We start from the raw sequence: 26,333 nt of genomic DNA on the forward strand, positions 1-26,333 counted from the left end.
CATGGCCAAAGATCAAGAAACTCTTTAAAATGTAGTAGCTAAAACACAGTAGTACTCGAGTTCAGAAAGACCGAGTCAGACCGTCTTGAATCAGAGTTCAAGATCATATTTTCAATGCTTCTGAAACATGGACTCAAGTACTACAACACTGCAGAACTGTGTCCCTTTGTTTCTGGAGTCCATCGCTCATTGTATACAGGTAACCGTTTGATCTCATTGGCTCAATGAGTGTTTTTAAGCTTCAAAAAGAGCACATGTGGTCTTCTTTTCCCTGTTTAGACTGATTTTTTCATTTATTTATTTTTTTGCATTTTGCACAGTTCTCTGACCGACAAGAAAGTGCCAGAGAATGCAAACGCAAGCCGTCTCCTTCACACTCACGCAGTGAAATGCACACTGCGCATTCACAATCATCAGCATTGTTTGGCAAACCCCCATGTGATTGCTCTTTCATGTCAAACGAGCTCTATTCAGAGCAGAAATGAGCTCGCATCAGTCCATCTGCACGCTCAAACACGCACCGGACAGTGACGGGACCTACAGGAGGAAAGACTCACCTGACTGCGATATTTCTTGGCATACTTGTAGACTTCCGTTAAGGCCAGGTTGGTGTTGAACTCATTCCTGTATTTCTGCAGAAAAAAATCATTCAGAAATTCTTTGTAAGTATACATACTTTGTACATTTATCATTCATATGCACTTGATATTTCTGCATTCGGGCATTCCTCGGGTGTGTACTGCAGGTGACGCGTGTTGTGCGTGCATTGGCTCACTTCCAATAACTTAGTGAGCTGCATTCTGTACTTGTAATTTACTTCAAAGGAAAGAAGGGAAGAACGGTGCAGAACTTTGGCACGAGTATATCAGGGCTTTAGGCAGCATCAGCTCACCCGTGACTCCTCGGCCAGGTGAGCGTTCATCTCCTGTTCGCTGAGCGGCGCCATCTCCTGAATCTGTCTGTAGTAGCACTGCACTCTCTTCTTATACTCCGGAATCTCTTTGGCATACAGCAGCTTATTGGTGGGAGAATCCTGTAATAAAGAAAGCAGCTGATTAGAGGCAGAATGTGAGATCTGATCCACTGATCCCTGAACTGACGACTGATCGGAGAGATTATAGCGCGTCATTAATGATCAGTCATGAGGTTTCATCTGTCCCTGACAGCAACATAGTGTCGGCCCAGATCCGGCCCACATCTGGTCCGCGTCTAATCCGCATGTACCAGATGTGGGCCGGATCTGGGCCACACTATTGCTTTATCTTTAGACTGTCGAAGTGAGGACACAGAGTAAAGAAAGGACATTTTGGCTGGTCCTCACTATCAGACAGCAACAAAGTGTGGCCCAGATCCGGCCCACATCTGGTCCGCATGTAATTCGCATGTACCAGATGTGGGCCGGATCTGGGCCACACTATGTTGACACAATGTTGCTGTCAGGGTATCTGAGAGCCTTTGAAGGCCTGTTTGAAGGTCAAGACTTGGTTTTAGAGATCAGGTTATAATTAGATTAAGGGTAGGTTTAGGGTAAGGGTTCAGGTTAGGCTCTTAGGGTAAGAAGCTAGAGATTGCATTGTGTCAATGAATGTCCTCACAAAGATAGATGAATAAGAATGTGTGTGTTTGTGCGAGTGTGCGTTCTTACTTTGCCCAGCTGCAGGTCAGACAGTGAGCAGGCGTCAATGAAAGCCTGAGCGATGACAGACAGACACGCGTCCATGTGATCCGTCTTATCAATGTCGAACACAAACTGAGGGTTCTTCAGGATATTCACCCAGAAGCGCAGAGGCAAACTGCCGAGAGACAGAAAACATCACAAATGCTCTTCAGATTCATCTGCTCCTCTTGTCAAGTACACCAGCACCAGCATCTCTGTTGCTATTTAGGATGGTCATAACTGACCTCGGATCATCGCAACTGACCAATAAGAGTCGAGCATAAATAATAAAGCAGCGTACAATACCTGTTCGTCTTCCAGATGTGTAACGTGTCCGGGTCGGTTATGCCGCGCTTGTCTGCCTGTTCTTCCAGAAAGTCAAAGAAGTATTTGATGGCAAGCGGTGGTTTCTCCAGAGGAATGCTGAGGATGGCTTGAAAAAGATCATCCAGGAACTTCTGCAGCGTTCCCTGAAACAAACACATTCACACACTTATTATTAGTCTTCATATAGTGCTGTCTGATGGGGTTTGTTTATCTACAAATAAAGTCTGCAGTCAACATCTCTCTCGCTACTGTCCCTTTAAACACACTGTATGGTGATGAGCTCATGGTTGTGATATCATAATCATCTGAGGTCATGATGACACTTGATTGAGCAAACGGGTGTGGATGATGCAGTCCAGAGATTGCATTATATCCTGCAGCATCTGGACTTGCACAAGAATCCTGTTTATAGACATCAGCCGGTTTTGAACAGCATCACCCCTGCTCTCCCGACCTCTCGCTTCTGTCGGCTTTTTATGGAATATTGCAGTATTTATTGTAAATGATTTATCATTATTAGTGTATGTTCCTGGTAATCTTGAATCAGAATAACTTCCCCTTCCTCTTGCAGCATCTCTTCTCTGATGATGAGGGCGGGGCAACCTGTCACTCACATGAGATCCACCAATAGCAAACCACAACCATCCAATCAATTCCACACAGACAAAATCAAGCCCCGCCCTACATTTGTTCTTGTTCCTGAAGCGTTTTACTCGGATATACGGTACAATAGGGAAGAAAAGACCAGTGCAACTTCCCTTTCATGATAACTTTGAAATGATATGTATTGTGAAAAGCGTTATACAAATAAATGTGAATTGAATTATATCGGCAATAAAGAGTGTATTTTACAGTTGGAATGGAATGGAATGCTCTGTGTGGCTCTGAATTGTGAAAGTTCTGATTCAATAACCTTTTCTGTTTCAAAATCCTTTGTTCCCATGATATGAGCCTTTAAGAGGTCAGTAGTGTGTTTTTCTCTGCTGGATTCACATCTCAAGCTCTTATGTGGAACAGTATGTGACTCTCATGTCTTATCAAAGGATGCATTTCAGAGAAGCGTATCCAATCTTGTGACTGTTTGTACCAGTATATCCACAGGCAGCAGGGCACTTCAGATCTGATACGGCTGAGTCGAACGCTACCTTAGTGGAGAGCAGGCGTGTCAGGTAGATCTCAGGCAACACCTTCTTCCTGTGACTGTGTCTGTGGGACTTCCTGCTCTCGGTCAGTTCATCATGCGGCAGCACCTGCAGTCAAACCAGAGGAGGGTTACAGTTATTGCAATTAAATTATCAATCGACCAGTTTGTAACGCATTCAGCGCAATTATCGATTGCATTTTACTATAATAAAATCTGAATCTTCCCAACTGTAGTCCAGTGCTTAATCACTTCTGCCCAGCTATCAAAAACACAGTCTAAGAACGTTTGGTTATAGAAACGTTATTTCTGAATGTTCTCTGAACGTTACAAACGTCCAGGTTTTTAAACGTTTTATTAACATTCCATTTTTCTGAACATTCTATTTCATCATTCTGCAAACATTACGGGAACGTTACTTTTGAATGTTCTCTGAACATTCTGAAACAAGTAGTAACATTTAAAAAATCGAACTCAAAAAAACATTCCATGAACAATGAATGAATAATGTTTTTCTGCTAAGGGTTTGAGAACATTATTAAAGAACAGATAACTTTTGAACAAACCTTCTATTAACGTTACTGGAAGAATGTTTGTTCGTAACTTTGAGATAACCTTGCCAGAACGTTCCCTGTTAGCTGGAGCACGATTCTACTCACAGTTTCTGGGAAGTGTTCTTGTGTTCTGGAAACTGTTGTGAATTTGCTGGTAAATTTGTTCTATTTTAAAATTCCAGCACTGCTTTAGGCCAATTATTAATCATTTCCAATGAACAATGTATAAGAGATTAACCAAGTCAATTAGAGATCAACTTATGCCAGATTCAGAATACACAATTTTGGCACGATCTGTTTGACGTAGAGTGTGACATTGGGCAATGTTTAGTCTGACATGTTTCTTGTTCATGACATGGAAAGAATTTAGCAATCAAAATCACATAATCTCACAAAGTAACTTTCATAACAGATGAAAATATTGTGTAGTCTCTGAACCCAGCGTTACAGTCCATTCTCCAGAAAATGCTTGGTTATTTTTTACATGAATTGTGTAACATATAGTCTATTCTTTGCTGAAGGTGTGAAACCCTTCACAGTGCAAATATGAGATGTGACTGGTCAGATTTTGCTATTGTGAAAGACTTTCTCAACCCTTTACCGTAAAACTACACCATTCATACACTGGGTCAGATCACAGACCGATCTCTGTCAGACAGGTAATCTTAGAATCTTACGTTTCTCAAGAGTTAATAAGCTTTCATAACTTTTAAATCTTTAATCTTGCTTCTTGTCAGTCCTTCCCCTAAGGGTTTTAAGGGCCTGACCACATGCCACTGATGCACATTTTTCACAAAAGCCTCTAACTGTGACAGACATCTATGCTCAGACTGAGAGAAAAATATCTGAAAAGTGAGTGTGAAATCGATTCAGTTGAGACATAAATACATCAGTCAGCAGGACGGGCAAATATACAGCAAATGTAATGCTGTTAGTCTAAACCTTGGCATGCGAGACGAACAGTCTTTGTTTATTGAGAGTTTGTTGAGCAGACAGAGTTTATGAGAGCTAAGTTATAACTTATTCCCATTACAGCAAAAAGCATAGTGAAGAACTGCTGAGTTCTGACCCAATCCCAGTGCATTTCTGCTTCAGTGAGTCCTGAACGTGATATGATCTGTTACAAAATAGTTTAAGCAATCGAGATCACTGATAAAGTATTACGATTCTTGATTATTAGTGTGAGCAGAAGACTTTTAAAGACTGTAGCGTGTGAGAGACGTCCAGCACACTCACCAGATGAACGTACTTCTCTGTGTCCAGATCTTTAACTGTGAATCAACAGAAAGACATTCATGGAAAAGAGTTGAAAAGGACAAAGAGGTCATAACTGAGTTGAGTATTGTGCATGTGTAAAGGCCCCGATATACTGGTGTGACGCCATTTCCAATAAAATCAGGACTAAATGAAGTTTGTTTGGAGATTGAAACAGCTTGCCAAAGTGAACTTTATGGAAAAGCTCCACCTTTTTTTACTACCATTGCTCTGTGGTGATGATGTAATAGGCGGTTGTGTCTCTGAGGCTCCGCCTTCTTTGAGGTGTCAATCTTTTCTTCTGTTCAGTCAGTTGAGGTCAGATGCGAGTGAAAACATGAACCCACTGGAGAGACGCTTTATAGTATAAACTGAAGCTGTAACTCTAATATAAAGTGACACTGACACTGTTTTACATGTTTAATACTGTAAAGCTGCTGCTTTAAAGCAATCTACTGTATAAAGTGATATAGAAATAAACGTGACGTGACTGAAGAGCTGAATCTCAAACATCCACATGATCAGATGCTTTCTGAACTGCTGTTTTCTCATTTTTGTTGTGTTTATTTTGTCATTGCGAGGAAATCACATATTCACCTAAATGTGGGCGGCATCCGATGGTTCACTAACAGTCTATATCACTGCAAATGAATTTCAAACTTCTTACCCCTAAGCAAAGAACGAAAATGAACCGAGTATATCGGGGCTTTTAGGCGTGTAAGGTGTGATTGTTGTACCTCTGCCCAGTGTGTTGTCTCTTGTGTCTTTCAAGCTCATGGCCAGTGACGCCCCATCTGGGATCTGCAAGATATAGGTCAGAGGTCATTAGTGTGTTGCGTACAGGGCTTTTCAAACCATCAGCCAACACTTCATGATGGGGCCAATGTAGGCACCCTAAATGGGTTTGTCCAAGGGTTCTCTGAATTAGCCAGTTTTTGCATTTTCTGCACCGAATTTGGGGGAAAGTCTGTTGAATTCTGTGTAATGGATTTAAAAAGCACGATCGGATTAGACAAAATATTTAATAAACAAACAGAAAAGGGGAAGGTAAAACGTAGAACTTTGTGACTGACACACACACACATATGCACAAATGCACAAACACACACCTGATAGTGGAAAACGGTATTGAGTTTTTTTCTTCCATCCTCCATGACAGACGTGTCGTCCAGATCCTGCAGGATTCTGCTGCTGCGTCCCTCTGGAAACCACTCTGATCGGGACAGACCAACAGAGCACTGAGTGAGCCGGGACAATCCTGATAACTCTGAACATGATACTTCAGTCTCTCATAAAACTCCCTTCAAACAGAGTTTCCTTAATATTAATGGTTGCACTTTATTTCACAGTATGTGCACTTACATGTACTTCCAGTGTACTTACCTAAGAAAGTACTGGGTAATATAAAGTAACTACATAAGTTAAAGTTAGGTTTAGGAGTAGGTTCAGGTTAGTACCTAGTTATTACCCAGTAACTAATTAATAAACAAATAAATTAAGAGTGTGTTTTTCTATTTATTCCCCTGTTGATTAACAACATAATAGACGGATGGTCCGACATCTTGATACTGGTCCCATATTTGAATGGTCAAATGCTTCTTCCGGGTCCAATTCCATTTTCATCCCGCCTTTTCATATCAGTCATTCATTGACAAGAAGAAAATATAGATATATCTTTAAAATAGCTACACACAAGGTTTTATTTCCTCTGTTATGACATTCTATTAACATTAATTTCATGCATTTAGTTTATAAACTCCAAATTTCTGCAAACAACAACTATCCTCATGATGCAATATTAAGATGTCTGCTCTAAACCACTTTATTTTCACCATGTGCTGTTTCATGATGTTGAAAACGCATTGCATACAAAGAATGAATTCGCTACGGAGCATAAAAGATGAGTCGAGCATGTAAAGACAGACGTCACAGAGCGATTATTTACCCAGCTCAACATCCTCTTCTCTGGGCCACTGGGAAAACGGCAGGTTCTTGTAAAAGGCCTCCAGTATTTTCTCCTTCACTTGACAGATAGTGTCGGTGTTCATCACACGCACGCTCACCGAGTCCATCCCGAAACCTTGGAACGATACGTTAATGTTCTGGAACACAGACGGAAGAGGTCAGAGGTCAAATCAAGGCTCATCAAATCACAACGTCCTCAGAACTTTAGCTAACGTTCTGAACAAATGTTAAAGGATTAGTTCACTTTCAAATTAATATTTCCTGATAATTTACTCACCCCCATGTCATCCGAGATGTCCATGTCTTTCTTTCGTCAGTCGAAAAGAAATGAAGGTTTTTGATGAAAACATTCCAGGATTTTTCTCCTTATAGCGGACTTCAATGGAGCCCAAACGGTTGAAGGTCAAAATTACAGTTTACAGCGATCCCAGACGAGGAATAAGAGTCTTATCTAGAGAAACCATTGCTCATTTTCTTAAAAAAAATTAAATAAATTATATACGTTTTAACCATAAATGTAGCTCTCTTCTTCTTCTTCTCTATTAGAATTCCAGCAGTGTAGACACTGCTAAGTGTATTACTGCCCTCCACAGGTCAAAGTTTGAACTAATAGTTATATACTTGCACTAGCATATTGTACATGACAATTTAGTTCAAACTTTGACCTGTGGAGGGCAGTAATACTGCTAAGTAGCAGTGTCTACACTGCTGGAATTCTAATAGAGAAGAAGAAGACATTTAGTTCAAGATGAGCGTCTATGGTTAAAACATATCACATTTTTAATTGTTTTTTTTTTTTTTTTAAATGAGCTTCTCTAGATAAGACCCTTATTTCTCATCTGGGATCGCTGTAAACTGTAATTTTGACCTTCAACCGTCTGAAGGCCAGTGAAGTCCACTATAAGGAGAAAAATCCTGGAATGTTTTCATCAAAAACCTTAATTTCTTTTCAACTGAAGAAAGAAAGACATGAACATCTTGGATGAGTAAATTATCAGGAAATTTTAATTTGAAAGTGAACTAATCCTTTAACAGAATGTTTGTTCAAAGTTATCTGGTCTTTAATAATGTTATCAAAACGTTAGCACAAAAATATTATTTATACATCATTCATGGAACACTTTCTGAAACATTTGTCTAATGTTTTTATATGTTACTACTTGTTTCAGAACGTTCAGAGAAGATTTAAAAGTAGCGTTCCCATAATGTCAGAAGAATGATAAAATGGAATATTTTGAACGTTCAGAGAACATTCAGAAATAACGTTTTCATAACTTAATAGGAACATTAGTAAAACGTTCTTAGAACATATTATTGCTAGCTGGGACAACACCTTCATGAATGTGATTTCAAGAGTGACGCTCACCTGCGGTTTGGCTTCGATGTTTTCGCGGAGGAGCCACTCCTCGTTGAGCGTGTAGCGCGCCTTCCCCGTGATGGCGTCAATCGAGCCCTTGTTGATCTGCTGTTTGATGGCGCACAGCAGCAGGAAGAACGGCTCACCGACCGTCTCCTGATGGTGGCAGAGAGAAACAACCGTTCACCAATGCAAGTGAAGCCACCATAACCAGCATCTCCAGCAAAACCCCTCGAGGAATGAAACTGCTCTTGTGTACTGGCGCACAAACCTTAAGGTAGCTGTACATGCAGATGGACATCCAGTTGGTCAGCATCTTCTCCACTACTGACTCTGTCCGCCGCAGCATCAGTTTAGGGTTTTTACAGGCTGAAGCATCAATCAAATCGATTAGCAGCTCCTTCATAATGCTGGTGTAGTACTCTAGTTTACCATGGAGGGCAATAGTGAGCAGAGAGGCAAGATTGCACCTAAACATCAATGAAAAAATGCGTACACATCATGACACCAATCCTAGAGACAGACAGTAATTGAAAACATTCACATCGGTGTGAAGAGAGTTGGGGAAAAGCCCTTTCTCTGAAGAGCCCTACTGATAATGAATAGCTCGGACATCAGCTACACAATCACTCCACAGCTAATCACACACAGATGACGATGACAGACAATGAAAGCACTGATGAATTACTTCAATGCAGGGTGTGTAACTATCGTCTCAAACTGCCAAGATGCAAAACTTGAACTCACTGAATTCTCATCTGTGCCTCGTTTCCCAATAGCATTTGATCAGAGCATTTTCCACTAGCCATTTTATGAATGTTTGTAATTTTGTTATGTGCGTTTCCTACTTACATGAGTGTGCAGAGATGTGCTTTAAAAACCTGTGTTTATACGTCAAGAGCTGAAATGTGTCACTCGTTACTGTAACTTACGCTTTATAAACACTTACATAAAATGTCTCCAGTAACTTTCTTAAATTCTCAACCTAATTAGCCACATATTAAACATAGTTTTGTGCATAAGATCTCATCATTCCTTCAATTTGCTTCTAGGGTCAGTAAAGACACGTGTGTTACTGAACGGCAGTTAGTCCCTGTACATAATCCTGCAGGGTTTTTAAAATAAGATTTGATTTAAAGCTTTTTCAAGACCTGCACAAATAAAATTAATACAGTCTGCTCTGAAAATGGTGACATGTTGCATAAGATCATCGTTTGGAGCACTTTTGAGTGTCATAAAGACACTTTCTTTACTCCATCAGAATTTAAGACAGTGAATTAATAATGTCGCCTAAGGTGATTTGTGTCTGTTATTTACTCCAAGTACAAACAGCCCATCTTGTTGGCAAAGGCTATGTACAATATATTAGCCACCGCTAGACGAGATTTTGACACAAATAACCTGAGCACTTTAGGTGCAAAAAAGTTTTTTGATCCCATTCTTCTGCCTTTTCCCATCTCATATCAGCTCAGAGAGGCATTAGTTTATCTATTAGGGGTCCAAGCGAATAGTGCTGAAACACTATTGTAATTGTTAGAATTTCCAAGTATCAGCATTCTGCTCTAAAAGCGATCGGGCAGATCAAACCTTAAAGGATTAGTTCACTTTCAAATGAAAATTAGCCCAAGCTTTACTTCATAACTTGTTAAATATGGATTTTTTTTACATAAACGCATCGCTTCGCTTCAGAAGGCCTTTATTAACCCTACAGAGCCGTGTGGAGTACGTCTATGATGGATGGATGTGGATGGAGACACTTTCTTCAGCTCATACTCATTTGGTAACGCGTTGCTGCCATTATAAAGCTTGGATGCATCAGGATATTTATTAATATTTCTCCGATTGTGTTCATCATAAAGAAGAAAGCAATCAAAAGTAATGTAATGGCTCATAACTCCCGTTCGTCGACTCAAATGCCTTATATCGTTGGAATCCTTGGCTCAAGTCGAACAAGACTCATGTCTCGAAAACGTTCAGGTATTTTGGATTTTTCAGAAAACCTACTTTTGCAAACTAGTCTTAGGTTTTTCAGCCGATCGGAACCAAACCAGTGCAGAAATATTCTCTGGAGCCTGAATATCAATAATTATCAGAAAAAAAATTTGAAATTTCGATTCACGGGCATTAAGGGGCACCAAAATATTCAATGTGAGTGGGGTCACTTTTACTAAAATGGCTATAAAATTGTGCTGATTCTCAGGACTCTCTAGGTCAATAAATATTAAAAAAATATTTTAACTTTTTGGGTCGCTCTAACAGGGTCGTTCATAAAATACACTCAAAAGCCTATAAATCCTAAACGAAAACTTTTGATGAGCCCGTGCAACATATGATTCTAAAGAAGCATGTCAACTTTTATGGAGATCGGACTATAGATGGCGTGATGACTGTTAAAAAGCTTTAATAAAACATATATTTCCTCTGTAAATTGCTTGTATTGGCTGTAAATGGTCTTTTCCATCTTTAATCTAGGTGGTTACAGGCTTAATAATTGCTGCTTGCAGCTATTTTATTGTTTTAATTGTCTATTAAATATATAAATAAAATAATTGTATCCTGATATTAAAGTATTGTTGTATATATACTGCTCCTCAACATTAACGGTATCAAACAAAATGTATTTTGTTTAATTTTGGTGACTGCATAAGTCTGACTGTCTCCTTACAATGCAATTACTCAAGAGCACTCGTAAATCTATGTCCATTTTCAAGTACTACTTAAGTTACGATGGCTTTAGGAAACGGAACGCAAGATATGATGAATCGTATGATGGGCTTTTGGGAAACAATGTGTGTTCATTTCTCAGTATGTTTGACTGTATTGGGCTCTAGTTGGGGACACTTGACATTTGACTTGACATTCGATATTCAACAGTATTCTTGACATTTATTCAACAGTGCTTTGATCTGCCTGCATTGACACTATTCTTGAAGAGCTGCTGTGCAGCCAAAATTATATACCATTTATCACTGTAAAGCTGCTTTGACACAATCTGCATTGTAAAAAGCGCTATATAAATAAAGGTCACTTGACTTAACTTGACTTGACTTGACTTGAGCAGCTTGAGCTGGTCATTCAGAGCTTACAGATGTTGCATTATAGGCTTTTTAGCTCTGTGTCTTACTTTCTGGGTTCTTATTTAAAGCACCACTGCAAGACCATGAGAATAAACAGCTGTTTGTAGAGTGGCTGTAGACTGTAGTCTTGTGTTGTGTCTCTACTCACCTGTCTCTAACGGCAAAGTCTTTCTGCTGCTCAAGGGCATGAACGAAGGTGACCAGGAAGTGTTTGTTGCTGAGAAGGGTGGAAAACAGAGTGATTCCCTCCTCCAGGTTGGGCCGCGTGGTGTTACATGGCTATCATAAGGAAAAGAGATACAGGCCACATCAGCATATGGCATATAATCACTATAAAGCATAAAATGTAAAACTACTAAAATGACTACATTATGCCCACATTAACCTTTTTGCTCACTAGTTTCCAAAGTTACTATCCACTCAGCATTTTCACTGGCCATAATTTTGACATTGATACCATGGGGAAAAACTACAATATAGATATTTTTAATATTATCTCATAATTTGGCAGCAGGTATATTAGGCTGCTGTCACTTTAAGACCGGATGCACGGATCCATTATACTGTTACACATGCGTTTTCTTTCTCAACTGTTTACATTCACTTAAAACTGACTGTGTTTACATGAATACTCACCTAGACCGGCATTTGACATCATTTTGTGTGAATTTGACTGTTTAAGAGCAATAAGAAGCGGAAAATAACTAATTTTAGTACTGAGAGGCAGCTTTATGTGCGCACACTTTGGGTGTGCAAGAATGATTAAAATGATGCACAGTATATGCAATTCCATGCCAAAATTCAAGCCCTGTAACAACAATTGTGTCACTCGCTGTCAGAGAGATGAGAGAGAGAAAGAGCAGCTGATATTGTGTATCTATTCTGCGGAAAATTCGTTTAGGGAAAGTTTCAGATATTTCTATATCAATATGTATATTTTTGACAACACTACATTGCACTTATTTCAGATGCCTTTTTAAAAGACTACAATTGAAAAATGCATATATTATATATAAAATTCAACCTGCCAAAGTGGATAGTAAGAGAATGACTGCGTTACACGCCACCGCTGAAATACACCCGCATTTGGCAGGTTGGCGGGTGTTAATGTCAAGCCCATATGCATTCTTTCTAGAATATTGTTTCGCATTAGTTCATGCTATTTTGCAATCGTGTGCTTTCCTGTTAATCACACCCTGTCAACTAGATAACTAATAAATTCTTTCTCTCATAAAACACCCTGCTGTACACTACTGAAGTTTCACAATTGCACAGGGGAATCACAACAGTAATTTCCCAACAACTGTGCAAAACACTTATTTAAACATTAGGGGAAAAAAATATGCTCAGCCAAAATCTGTGAGTGTGTGAGGGACAAAACTAGTCTGATAAAAGAAACAACCTGACCGAACAACTGCTGACCGAAACAAAAGCTTCCTCAGATTATGTTGTGTTATGCAAAGAAGTTGAATCTGCTGACAATCAACAATCTGTGCTTTACTGCAAACACACTACAAGAATCATGGTATAAAGAGCCAACAAGAGCCACTCATCATTTCCCAGAGTGTGTGAATGTTTCTGAAGTGTGTGTGTGTGTGTGTCTCACCTGCCAGTCCTGCAGCAGAGGATGGGTTTCAGACAGAGCTCGCGGGCCGAGCGGATCGTTCTCATACACCGGCTGAACCAGACTCCGCTCATAGTCACAGCACATCTACACAAACACAGAGTCAACACAAGCTCATTCTGACACCAAACTCAGTGCTAGGGTTGAGCATCGAGAGCCATTACTGCTCTTAAATGTCTGCCTTATAAAGGTACACGAGCTGTTATGCTGGACCTGAATGGTAACTGTAATCATTACGTTTCTTATACAGGTTAGGCAGAAGAAGAGCAGGACTGCAGTGTGCTTAAGATCACTGTCCAAGTAAACCCAAAATTCCCCCCAGATGCTGTCCACCAAACTCTTTGTCCACTGTGTCAGAGTATTTTAGGGAGTATCCAGGATTTTCTTGTCTTTGTGCCCTGTATTCTGCAGACACTATGACTGGAAGATTGCAACATTTGTGGTTTTAAATGGAGAACAAATAGGAGAGTCCTATATTTGCCCTCGGTGGAGACTTCGACTGTTGAGAAAAGTCTGACAAATACCACTGAGGACTTGAGAGCTGCAAAACTAGGTTTTGTTTTCTGTTAAGAATTATTAAATGATGATGAACAGATTCATTGTTTAAGAAATCACATTCCCCCACCTCAGGCATAAGCGGCGTATATAATTACTGTCAGCTATTAATGGATCACACTTTAAACAGAGAGAACTCCATCAAATAATGTGACTGAGATCAGTGTTTTACATAATTTAGCTTTGATTCATGCTTTTACGACCTGTTGCTCACATCTACGTGTATATAATGGCGCGCGGTCGTGGCGTGTCCTGCGGTACCTTGGGAAAGAAGGTGCGCGTGACGAACTCCTTGTACTCCAGGAATGGGATTCCCTGTGAGCGATTGAGCTCTTTAGTCAGATCCGTCATATCAGTCTGCAGCTCCGCAAAACCTGCGAGAGACAAACACATGTCTGAATGAGGACACGTCTAACCTGAGTAATAAAAAAAATGTGCTATTTATTTTATGCATGAATTGCTTTTCCAGTTAAGGATCATGTCAGCAAACATGTGTACCTAGACATACAGTGCCCTCCACAAATATTGGCACCCTTAGTAAATATGAGCAAAGGCAGCTGTGAAAATAAATGTGCATTGTTTATCCTTTTGATCTTTCATTCAAAAAATTCAAAAAAATAAATCTCAAAATTCTCACATTATGAAATAAAAGTTTTTCTCCAAAACATGTTGGCCACAATTATTGGCACCCATAGAAATTCTTATGAGTAAAATATCTCTGAAGTATATTCTCATTCATATTTACATTTTTTAGCACACCAGGGTGACTAGGAGCATGAAATTGTCCTGCCATGACTTCCTGTTCCACAGGAGTATAAAAATGAGGAAACACAAAGGCCAAATTCCTTTAATCATTAATCATAAAACCAAAGAATATAGCTCTGATGTGCAGCAAAAGAATGAAAGTGGCTGTAAGAAAATAGCTAAAGCATTGAAAATTCCCATTTCCACAATCAGGGCAATAATGAAGAAGTTCCAATCAACTAAAGATGATACAAATCTGCCTGGAAGAGGACGTTTGTCTAAATCGTCCTGATGTGCGGTGAGGAGGAAAGTTTGAGTGGACAAAGACTCTCCAAGGATCACAACTGGAGAATTGAAGAGATTAGTTGAGTCTCTTGGGTCAGAAAGCCTAAAAAAATGACCAAACAGCACTTACATCCCCACAAGTTGTTTGGGAGGGTTTCAAGAAATCCAAAACAATCTCCAGCATATTCAGTTGTCAGACACTGGAACATCAAATGGGACCGGCTTCTGTGGTCAGATGAAACTAAAAAAATTGCTTTTTGGAAGCAAACCCACCAGATGGGTTTGGTGCACACATGGATAAAAAGTACCCCATGCCCACAGTTAAATATACTGCTGGATCTTTAATGCTGTGGGCCTATTTTTCTGCTGGAGGTCCTGGACATCTTGTTCAGATACATGGTATCATGGATTCCATCAAATACTAACAGATAAAAAATCAAAACCCGACCGTCTCTGCTAGAAATCCAATAATGGGCTGTGGTTGGATCTTTGATCAGGACAATGATCCAAAACAAACATCAAAACCAACACAAAAATGTGTCACTGAGCACAAAATGAAGCTTCTGCCATGGCCGTCCCAATCCCCTGACCTGAACCCTAAAGAAAATGAGTGGAGTGAACTGAAGAGAAGAAGCACCAACATGGAGCTGAAGGATCTGGAGAGATTCTGTATGAAGGAATGATCTCTGATCTCTTGTCAGGTGTTCTCCAAACTTATTAGGCATTATAGGAGAAGACTTAGGCGTTATCTTGGCAAAAGGAGATTGCAATAATTGGATGCCAATAATTGTGGCCAACATGAACTAGAGAATAACATTTATTTCATAATGAGCTTTTTCCCCCATTTTCAATTGTTTTACTTAAATGAAAGGTTAGGATTTTTTTTACATTTTTTGAAGGAAAGATCAAAAGGATAAACAATGCAGATTTATTTTCACAGCCGCCTTTGCTCATCTTTACCAAGGGTGCCAATATTAGTGGAGGGCATTGTATAAATGGAAATATGGGAATAATTGAGGCCATTAACACAGAACACCAGTGTTGGGAAAAGTTAATTTTAAAAGTAATGTGTTACAATATTGCATTATTCACTACAAAAGTAACTAATTGCTTTACTTAGTTACTTTTCCGGAAAGTAAAGTGTTACTTTTTCATTACTTTCTCTCACCTGGGCTGGGCTTGCTTGTTTGTTTTTTAATAACAAAAAAAGTTTATATTAATAAAGGCCTTTTCACACCAAAAGTGAAATGAATAAGCCTCAAGCTGAAGGAAATGCAAATTCCCTCCTGTACTGTAGAGGGAGCAAAGTTCGACATCCTTGCTTCAGCAATAAAAATAAAAATGAAACACAACAAGATGTTTATCTACTAAGTAATTTTTGCTTAATGGTATGGTTGAATTGGATCATCAAAAGTCAGCAGCAAAGACAATGGTTAATAAAATGAAATAAATAAGTATATTTGTGTAATTTAACATTTAAATATCGCAGGTTTGTGTAATATTCTGAGTTTGCACTTCACTGTTTTTATTCATTTTGAGGAATACTGAATGTGTTTTTTGTGCAAGTGAGATGAGTAAATGCATGCTCACATTTAGTTTAGGACTACAATAACCATCATGTTCCCACAGAACACCTCTGCACTTACGATTCTCTCAACATGAGGACAGGAGAGCTGTCAGTCAATACATGTGTCAATACATAATAGTAACTTGTGTTACTTATTTGAAAAAGTAACTCAGATATTTTGTTGTAAATTTAAAAGTAACACATTACTTTACTAGTTACTTGAAAAAAGTAATTCAATTACGTAACTTGTGTTACCTGTAATGCGTTACCCCAACACTGCAAACACATTTTTGCAGTTAAAACTTGAGATTCAGGTCAGTGGGGAAAAAGCAAACTCTAGAGATGCACTTTTTAAAAGTTCTTGTAACTTGAGTACTGCGTTTTTACAATGCCGTGACATGCGCGAGACGCAAGCAGTGGAATGGAAAAATGCCCCTTACAGTGTAATCAATTGTTCTGTCTAAACACAGTTTATGTTTGAGTCAAACAGATGTCAGCTCAAACTCTGATTCACTCTGAAAATATCATGAATTACACTGTTAATATGAAGTGGTTGGTTTTTAAATGGCTTTGTATAAACACACTCAAGTTTGTGTGAAGCGGTGGTTTGTGGTAAAAAGTAACACACTGATTCTGGAAACTTGCACCATATGTGTGTGAGTGTGTGTGTGTGTGTCTTGAGGTTTCTTTTATCGTGATGTGAGCTGATGTCAGATCAGTGCTGTGGGGAAAGTCTTGCTGGGATAACAGGAAGCGAAACATCCTCTTATTGTTTCAACACAGGATGTTTGTGTATATTTAGGGATCAAATTACCATGGAAACCAAGAATATAACAGGAGGAAACAAGTGAGAGAGAGAGAGAGAGAGAGAGAGAGAGATGATGATGGGTGAGCCATCCAGAAAGCTCAACTCCCTCGAGTCACATTAACAACCAAACACCCGAGACATGAGAACAATCACACATTTCAAACCTAAAACCATGTGCACCCCCCCTCACAGGAACACTTATGGCAACTTTAAATACATTTTCTTCAGAAATATGAATCAGAAATTTACACAGAGTTAACTTAGCCTTTCCCTGGCCACAGAGTTGAGACTAGGGTGGGATTTTCTCACTCAAACCACTGCTGCTGCTTCTGATTGCTTTTAGAGAGAAAATATGCTCATAACTGCTGATCTAGGATCAGTTTTCTCTGAAATAATAGCATATTGGCAAACAGATTTAGCAAACGATCCAATGCATATCTGTGTTTTTACTCTAAAGAGTGTCAAATGTTTCTATATAAGTTTTTGAAGTGTTGAGCATTGTAACCAATCACAAACATATCTGCTGATTTCTTGAACGCAATAGCCAATCAGAGGTGTTTAAGTTAGCACTGAACAAACACTCCGGCATTTTGAGCGGTGAGTGGAATCTGAGTTCTGCATTCTCGCAAATCCTCTCATTATAATGAACAATTATGTAAATAAGAGATTCATTGTGCAGTCAGCTTCATTGATTATAACAGAACTTCACGAGATCATGATGAACTATGATGAGTAACAGCTTTTATGCTGGGATGTGTAGGTTGTGCGGTGACACGAAACATCTATTTAAAAATCATGTGTTTTTAAAGGGGAAGCACATCTCCTTAGCCTTGCACTGGAGTTTGTTCACCCTTTGTTTATGATCAGAAAATTCATATTTAACACATTACACAAAACGGAACTTGAAACAATTATGTTTATAAATACAAAGTTTTGTCATGAAACTCTAGATGGCGCAGTTCGATAGGTACTTAACTCAATCTGCTTGCAATCAAATCATTCTCTATAGGACACAGCTGATTGGTTCCTACTGTATCAATAGCCAATGAGCTCGCTGTTCAACTTTCAAATACTTGGTCAGCGTTTGCTGTAGCGGTTTGCAGCGTGCTTTTAGAAACCCTCCACCTCCCCAGCTCCACCTGTATAGATCTGCTAGGGGTAATTCATGCATGCTTTATTGGACAGCAGCAGCATGTCTTACTTGCTCACAGCAGTATATATGTATTGGCAGTAGCAAGTCCTGTATTGCTCTGCAGCAGCAGCAGTGGCATAGCAGATCTATTATTATAACTATAATAGGCATAATGCCAGTGGGTTTTGGTGAGGGATTCCTGCTACTAAAACTAACAGTTCATCACTGGAGTGTGTGTGTGTGTGTGTTACCTTTGCGTATCTCCTCACGGATCTGTGACTCCATCTCCTCCATCTGTAACAGAGTCTTCTGCCAGTACCGCTCTGCCCTGCGGCTCTTAGTGCAGTAAACCACCAGTGCTGAACACACACACACACGTGTTACTCATGTTAGTTTTTCAGAGTAGATACACTAGTAGAATATTTATTTTTCTCTCTATTTTTACACAGACCACAGATTGAAAATGCCTGATCTAAAGAGCATCTTGAGCTTCAGCAGAGGAACATCTGACCGTCTGTACATGCTGAACATCACAGATTTGATGTTTGATCAGTGGTCTAGAGAGTGAATACAGACGTACCCACAGTGCACAGCAGCAGCAGCACACAGCAGACCACGATTGAGACCACTATGGCCAGCTCACTGCCTCCACCCATCTGAACCTTCGCTATGACCTTATGGAAATTACCCACTCGCACCTGGAACAGACCGGCAGAAGAGCAAACATAATGCATGTGGCTTCATTATCATCATCATCATCATCATCATCATGCTGGAGCATCTGACCGTCATGACAGATCAGTGTTAGATCTGGCATTCTATTCTATTCTATTCTATTCTATTCTATTCTATTCTATTCTATTCTATTCTATTCTATTCTATTCTATTCTATTCTTCTGTGTCTGCCAAAGCAGCTTGTTCATAGTTGGCAAGTGCTGTTACTGTGTAAAGTCTCCATGACTGATGAAATCATCTGGTCTCTCTGGACGCTGCCATCTCTTGTGTTTCTCACATTTCACACACTAATACATGCTGATCACCATGTGTTTTCCCAGAGATTAAAACTTTCCATTATCCAATGGTCCATTTTTAGATTTTCAATGCAAAATAATCCATAATGGCTTGGAAGGTGCTGTAGAAAAAAAAAGAAAAGAAGGAAGATAAAAAGACGAAAAAGTACCACAGCGGTACTTTTCCATTGTGTTTCTATGTAAACATGCTAGACTGACGCGTTTGACCATTTTGCTTGCATCTCTCGTCTTTTGCAGTGCCTCACACATGACAAGCCATTCTAAAAACATGACAAGTTAAAAGTTCTACTGTCCTGCGTCTCACATTTTAAACAGTAAAAACTTGTTCTGTATGAACCAGCCCTAAGACAACTTCTTTTGTGATGCCCTGTTCTATAAGTTTTCACTGTTTGGAAAAGAGCAGCTCAGGCATTCTTTACAATATCTTATCATGTGTTCCACAGATAAAATAAAGTCTTATAGACGTGAAACAACATGATGGTGAGTAAAAGATGACAGAATCGTTTCCTAATCATGTGGTTTCTAGTCTTTCACCATTTGTCCTGTTAATAAAACGTAAAAATGGCCAGAATGCAATTCCATACATCCTCCCGTTCCCATGAAACAACATGCGTGAGTGTTTGGAACCCGCTCTGTATGCTTCATTTGCCCTCAGACTCAGATGTTTGTGATATTTTCCACTGTTTGTTGAGACGTTCAGTGGTCTCTCTGCTCCATTGGCTGTGTCATGCAGTGCTCCGGCCGTGTTAAATATAGCTGTGTGTGTGTGTTTCACAATCAGACCAAACAAAGGAACAGGGAATTCAGACATGAAAACAAGCACGATGGAATCAGGGCGGTTCAGGGGCTTGATTAACTCTTGTTTTCATGCTTGATGTTGAGGTCGTCCACCACACCAGAGAAAAATTCCAGTGCTGCTTTAAACTCAGCGTTCCAGTGGCCGAGAGAGAACGATACTGATGAGGAGATAAAGTATAAAGTGATGAACAGTGATGGTTACGCTGGTAGCGCGCCATCCTCCATGTGATTAACGTTAGATACAGTACACTGATAAGGCTGATGTGGGCGTGTGAGTCACACATAATAAAGAGATTTCAGTCTGTAGGTCACAGTGAGTTTGCAGCATGTGAAGTTTTTCTTTCCACAGGGCGACTGTTTCCTTGATTCGTGTAACAGTGCAAAAAAGCAGCAGTGTATGCAAGAATTACCACGATACAAAATACTCACAACCAAACTACAACAGCTGCTACACTTTACACTAAGACTGAATATGTTGAATATAAACATTAACATAGCATAATAATCAGCATGAACTAACACTTAACAATAATTTAATAGCATGTATTAAACATGGTTAATGTTCATTTCTGTTCTATTATTAACTATGGAAATACTGTACATTTTTAGTATTAAAAGATGAATGCATTAAATGGACAGTTCACTCAGAAAAGACCATTCTAGAGCACAAATGGAGATATTTTGAAGGATATTGGAGTGCAAGCAACACTGGAGCACACTGACTTTCATTGTGTGGAAACAAAAACAACACTGACCCAGCTAACAAAATGTCTCAGGTTACGCATGTAACCATGGTTCCCAGAGAGGGGAACGAGACGCTGCATCCAATTACGACATTTTGGGGAACACCTCTGCGTGACTGCATCTGAAGCACGTGTGCAACTAATCTAATCCTGATTGGTTCTGCTTACTACGTGACGTGTGACAGAGTAAAGGGGATGCAGCGTCTCGTTCCCCTCTCAGGGAACCATGGTTACATGTGCAACCTGAAACTTCCTGAACCTGGAACATTAGTTTGATGCTGCAGAGAAGGGCAGCGCTGCATGTGCTGAATGTGGCTGAACTCACAGTTACAGGCAGATCTCCAGTGCTGGCGCTCAGTGATCTGTTGATGGTGCAGTGGAACAGCTGCTCGTTATGGAAGGTGATGTCACAGAGGTCTGAACCAATCGTCACTGAGTATTCATCCAGTGTCAGGTCCAGCTCGCTTGGCCCTTTCTGACACACAAACACAAAGATTGTTACTCTGTGTCTAGATATGTGAGTATGTGTGTATGATGTTAAATATACAGATATGTTTTGTCCAGTATTTCACAGTGGAAATAGAAACCAAGTGATTGACAGAATGTTCTGTCGCTCATCATGGCTTTTTATGTCATATGGTGATTTTCCACTGTGTGGAACAACTTGGCTCGGCTCGGTATGGCTTAGCTTGCTTACTTTTGAGTTGCTTTTCCATTGCAGTTTAGTACCGCTTCACATTGGGTGGGATTATAGACTGATCATTATAGTTGAGGCACCTTTACTGATGTGGATCCACTCTTCATCTACCAACGAGTCTGCACCTCGTCTACTGACCATGATACAGTCATTTAAAGCAAGTCGTTTTGTGAAACAAATGATACTGCAGTGGCTGTTACTGGCTATTTAAATCTAGCGGGTTTGGTGTCTTGTGTTTCAAATCCAATGACGCTGGTAGTGACGATTCTTTCTGACCAATCAGTGGTCTGCAGTGTTTACATGTCACATTTAGTATTGGTACGGCATGCTTGGAACCTCAACCAAGGTGGTACTATTTAAGCGAGCCGTACCATTCCGTACAGAGCTGTCCCATCCAATGGAAAAGCACCAAAAAATTAGCCATACCGAACCATACCATGCAGTGTAAAAGCACCAATAGTGTAACAAAAACATGAACAACTAAACATCCTATGATAATTAACCACATACTTTGATGGCAAACACACAGACACTGGCCTCAGCTCTTCATCCTTCCTTCCTTCCTCCCCAATTCTTTAGGAAAGAATGAAAATAAAACTCCCTTGCTCTGCTGTGCCTGTTAGCTACTTCCTGTCTGACTCTCAACATCCCGCCACACAGCTCTGGACTTTCCCAATACTTACACAAAGAGAGAGAGAGAGTGTGTGAGAGAGAATGTGTATGAGTGTGTGTGTGAGAAATGCTTAACTACTTTTGTCATGGCAGACCATAGGGTATTTGCGGACTGTTATTATATTTCCCAGCCCTAGTACAGGCGTGAATCTGCATTTCCTTCAGCCTGAGGTGTGAAAGGGCCTTTACATTTGCCAAAAAATAGAACTTTTGTTTCTTTGTTATTATAAAACAAACAAGCAAACCCAGCCCAGGTGAGAAAAAGTAATGCAAAAGTAACGTAACGCTTTCCATAAAAGGTTACCTTTTTAGGGAGTAACATAATATTGTAACGCTTTACTTTTAAAAGTAACTTTTTCCAACACTGGTTGATATTTTTTTGGCTGCTTACAACTTAATTTCGCCATAAGCAAAAGATAAATGACCTATAATATGAAAGTAGAATTTCACTCAAGATAAAACTAAAAATGTTTTGTTAGTACATTTAGTTTACTAGTTCACTAGGCATCTTAGAAGGCAAACTACCATCAATGGTGCCTTAACATGCGCTCTGTGTTTTTGAGCAGATCTTCCACATGCACACTTACATTGATGACGAGGATGAGCGGCTCTCCAGGGTGATGTTTGATGAGTTTCTCTTTGTTTGCCGTATAGAACTGTGGATCCTCCACATAGTCAAAGTGAAAGGAGTCAGCGTGAGGCTCCTCGTCCTCGTCCAGCCCTTGGTCTGATGGAGACGCGTCCTCTCCTCTGTACAGCACATCATTGAGGTAGAAGTGAGCCGTGGTAGGCTGGGATTGACCCGCCGCAGGAGACTGACAGACCATCAGAGTGGACGACACACACGAGCAGTTCTGGAGAAATGACGACCACATGTAAGACATTCATATTCAGTAATATTACTGATTTGACTGCACTGACACAATCAGATGAGAACAAAACCTGAACTGAATTGATCTGAATAACACTATTGTCTTCTGTTGAGCTGCTTTACAGCAGAATTTGAACGTGTCTCATATTTGATGAAGTATGCATCATTGATTCAGTTATTTTCCTGTTTAGGACTGTGAAGATCCTTCGAAACAATCTGTATTGTATAAAGCACCGGACTTGACTTGACATGAATGAGTGCACACACTTTGATCTCTAATCAATGAAAAGGCATTATTTCTCACCGTCAGTCCGATTCCCTTCACGTCCATCATGGCCGACTGCACCAGATTGAAGCCGTATCCAGTGATGTAGATATTGCGACCACCACTAACACCGTCCCATAAGAAATACATATGAAAACAGAGGAAGAAAGATCTATGTGACAAGTACTGCAAGCCAAAGGAAAAGTCTGTGTTTGGAGTGGCATACTAACATACTACTCATGCTAATTCGACAGTACGTAGCCTGTATTGTGCAGAGTATGCAATATCAATGTTGTGATAGCTAACAAAAATGTGTTCTAAGAACATTTTGGTAAAGTTCCTATGAACAATGTATAAATAAATGATGTGATCACAACCAAATGAGTTAAAGACCTATCAGCCTGTGCCATCTAGAGTTTCATCCCAGAACTAGGTTAGAACATTTGTTCATAACTTTAAGATAACCTTGCCAGAACGTCATGATCATGTTTCCTGTTAGCTGGGACTACATTTGCCAGCCTTTCATTTCCAGTGTAGTGAATAGGGTTGGGAATCAAAAATCAATTCCAATTCTGGAATCGGATACTTAAGGTCAGGAATCGGATACTTGTTATAAAATTTAGATTCCTCTTATCGATTCCTTTGTGTGCATTTAATATGACTTTATACAACTCAAGTGCAAGCAGACCCATACTCTGTGACTGTGTTAACTGGGATATTTTGACACACTATATTGCCAAAAGTATTGGGAAACCCCTCAAAATCATTGGATTGATTTGGAGGGGTTTCCCAATACTTTTGGCAATATAGTGGTACCGTCATAGATTGCACCTGTGCATTAAGTCCATTCGTGAAATTTCCTCACTACTAAATATTCCACGGTCAACTGTTAGTGGTATCTTTACAAAGTGGAAGCAATTGGGAACAACAGCAGGATTATGGTGTGGGGTTGTTTTTCAGGGGTTGGGCTTGAACCCTTAGTTCCAGTGAAAGGAACTCTTAATGCTTCAGCATACCAAGACATTTTGGACAATTTCATGCTCCCAACTTTGTGGGAACAGTTTGGGAATGGCACCAATGCACAAAGCAAGGTCCATAAAGACATGGATGAGTGAGTTTGGTGTGGAGGAACTTGACTGGCCTGCACAGAGTCCTGACCTCAACCCGACAGAACACCTTTGGGATGAATTAGAGCGGAGACTGTGAGCCAGGCTTTCTCGCCAACATCACCGTCTGACCTCACAAATACGCTTCTAGAAGAATGGTCAAAAATTCCCATAAACACACTCCTAAACCTTGTGGAAAGCCTTCCCAGAAGAGTTGAGGCTGTTATAGCTGCAAAGGGTGGGCCAACTCCATATTAAACACTATGGATTAAGAATGGGATGTCATTAAAGTTCATGTGCACGTAAAGGCAGGCGTCCCAAAACATTTGGCAACATAGTGTATTTTTGTGAGTATTTGTCCGTTCAAGGGCAACGCTGAAGAGAACTCAGTTCAGCATTGCGCACTATTCAGTATGAGAGGCGGCTTTCTTTGCAGCACAGAAAAAATATTTTAATATTTTAATTTTAAACCATTAAAGCACAAGAAGACTCACATGCTGTGTTTCTTAGCTGCGCACACATCCAAAACGTGCGCACAGCTTTCATACTGAATAGTGCGCTATACTGAACTGAGTTCTCTACAGTCATGTATGTCTTAAGTGAACATAAACAGTTGAGAAAAAAACGCATGTGTAACAGTGTATTGGATCTGTGTAGCTCTTAAAGTGACAGCAGCCTAATATTCCTGCTGCCATCTCTATAATACTATGTATGATATATAACATCAAACACAGTTTTTCTTGTCTGTTTATACTGCATACACTGCTCACATATTATGATTTAAAAACAGTAAGCTGCATATAGTCTACAGTAGAGCAACACTTGAATACTGCTGTAGTTTGTCAGTTCTGTACGTGTCATCCTACCTGAGGTAGCTTTTGTTGGGTTTGATTTGAATGATAGTGGGGTTTTTCTCATAGGTGAATGCGAAGTTGGGTGAAGTGCTGAGACACGGCTGGCCGTCATACACCACACATACGGACACGTCCTCAGCGAGCGCAACGGGAGGCATCACACACTGGATGACTTCACTGGACTGCCTGCACAAACACACAGCAGATTACGGGAAATATGTGATATATAGGGGTGTAACGTGTCGAGCCACAAAATATCACAACACAATAATCTGACAATATGCTATTGTGTATAGTTCACCCAAAATGAGAGTTTTAATTTAGGTTCTGATTCACATATAAAACTCAATATCGGCTGAAACAACAACATACACAAGTGTGACAATGATAATCTCAGGTACTGATTTTGTGTTTTATTTAATGTTAAAAGAAGTGTTAAGGAGTTTGAATATTATTTATAGCCGTACTGAAAGCAACAATGGATAATTTACCTCAGAACTTGAAAGTGAATGAAAGGAAACAAGAACGTTCAAACTGTGAACAAACAAATGCATTCTCTGACAGAGGTGTTCAATCCTGCTCCTGGAGACCCACTGGTCTCAGTCACTCACTGTGTACTTTTAATAATGTTAAAATGGTGTCATATTTATGAACTTGATTATTTGGTTGTGAGTGCAGTGCGCTTGCAGAGAGACTCCGCCCACACGCTCTTCTGATTGGTTGTGATTTTGGATTGATTTGGTTGCGAGTGAAGTGCGATTGCGGAGAGACTCCGCCCACACACTCTTCTGATTGGCTGTGATTTATGATTGATTTGTGGCGTGTCGTAGTCCTGTTACGTCTGGGGTGGACAGACAAACTGCTCGCTGGAATCTAATTGCATCACTTCTGATTAGGATATGGTGTTAGAAGTAATGATTTAAAAAAAAAAAAAAAACATATGATTTTATCTGTATTTTAATGTGAGATGAATATCGTGAATCAAAACGAATCATGACATGAGTGTATCGTTACATCCCTAATGATATATCAATAAAATACGAAACGCTGCAAACACACTCACATGAAGATGCTGCAGTTTTGAGTCCTGTTGATTTTGACATTAACGGTGGATCCAGCATCCAGGAACTGGCCGTGGATGGTGAGTCTGGTTCCTCCGGCGAGAGGACCCTGCCGTGGCGTGAACCCCAGCAGTTTGGGCTCCTGTGTCATGGAGGACAGAGAAAAAACGTATTAAAAGTGTAAAAAA

At 39.9% G+C, this 26,333-nt stretch overlaps 1 protein-coding gene across 1 annotated transcript in view; it reads right to left on the minus strand.

Annotated features, from left to right (window-relative positions):
• The window catches only part of LOC125280513 (plexin-D1-like), a 46,161-nt gene that overhangs the window by 2,842 nt on the left and 16,986 nt on the right, over positions 1 to 26,333 (minus strand). The window contains exons 8-28 of the mRNA XM_048211090.1: positions 26,148 to 26,287; positions 25,097 to 25,270; positions 23,164 to 23,248; positions 22,576 to 22,842; positions 20,945 to 21,094; positions 18,628 to 18,745; positions 18,299 to 18,406; positions 13,773 to 13,885; positions 12,939 to 13,043; positions 11,481 to 11,611; positions 8,527 to 8,725; positions 8,265 to 8,411; positions 6,879 to 7,035; positions 6,043 to 6,146; positions 5,671 to 5,734; positions 4,916 to 4,950; positions 3,130 to 3,234; positions 1,964 to 2,127; positions 1,646 to 1,793; positions 893 to 1,033; positions 558 to 632 (exon numbers count right to left, since the gene is read on the minus strand). Coding sequence (XP_048067047.1) covers positions 558 to 632; positions 893 to 1,033; positions 1,646 to 1,793; positions 1,964 to 2,127; positions 3,130 to 3,234; positions 4,916 to 4,950; positions 5,671 to 5,734; positions 6,043 to 6,146; positions 6,879 to 7,035; positions 8,265 to 8,411; positions 8,527 to 8,725; positions 11,481 to 11,611; positions 12,939 to 13,043; positions 13,773 to 13,885; positions 18,299 to 18,406; positions 18,628 to 18,745; positions 20,945 to 21,094; positions 22,576 to 22,842; positions 23,164 to 23,248; positions 25,097 to 25,270; positions 26,148 to 26,287 — 2,730 coding nt within the window. The remainder of the gene's footprint in view (positions 1 to 557; positions 633 to 892; positions 1,034 to 1,645; positions 1,794 to 1,963; positions 2,128 to 3,129; positions 3,235 to 4,915; positions 4,951 to 5,670; positions 5,735 to 6,042; positions 6,147 to 6,878; positions 7,036 to 8,264; positions 8,412 to 8,526; positions 8,726 to 11,480; positions 11,612 to 12,938; positions 13,044 to 13,772; positions 13,886 to 18,298; positions 18,407 to 18,627; positions 18,746 to 20,944; positions 21,095 to 22,575; positions 22,843 to 23,163; positions 23,249 to 25,096; positions 25,271 to 26,147; positions 26,288 to 26,333) is intronic.

This window comes from Megalobrama amblycephala, linkage group LG12, assembly GCF_018812025.1.
Source record: "Megalobrama amblycephala isolate DHTTF-2021 linkage group LG12, ASM1881202v1, whole genome shotgun sequence".
Lineage (NCBI taxonomy): Eukaryota > Metazoa > Chordata > Actinopteri > Cypriniformes > Xenocyprididae > Megalobrama > Megalobrama amblycephala.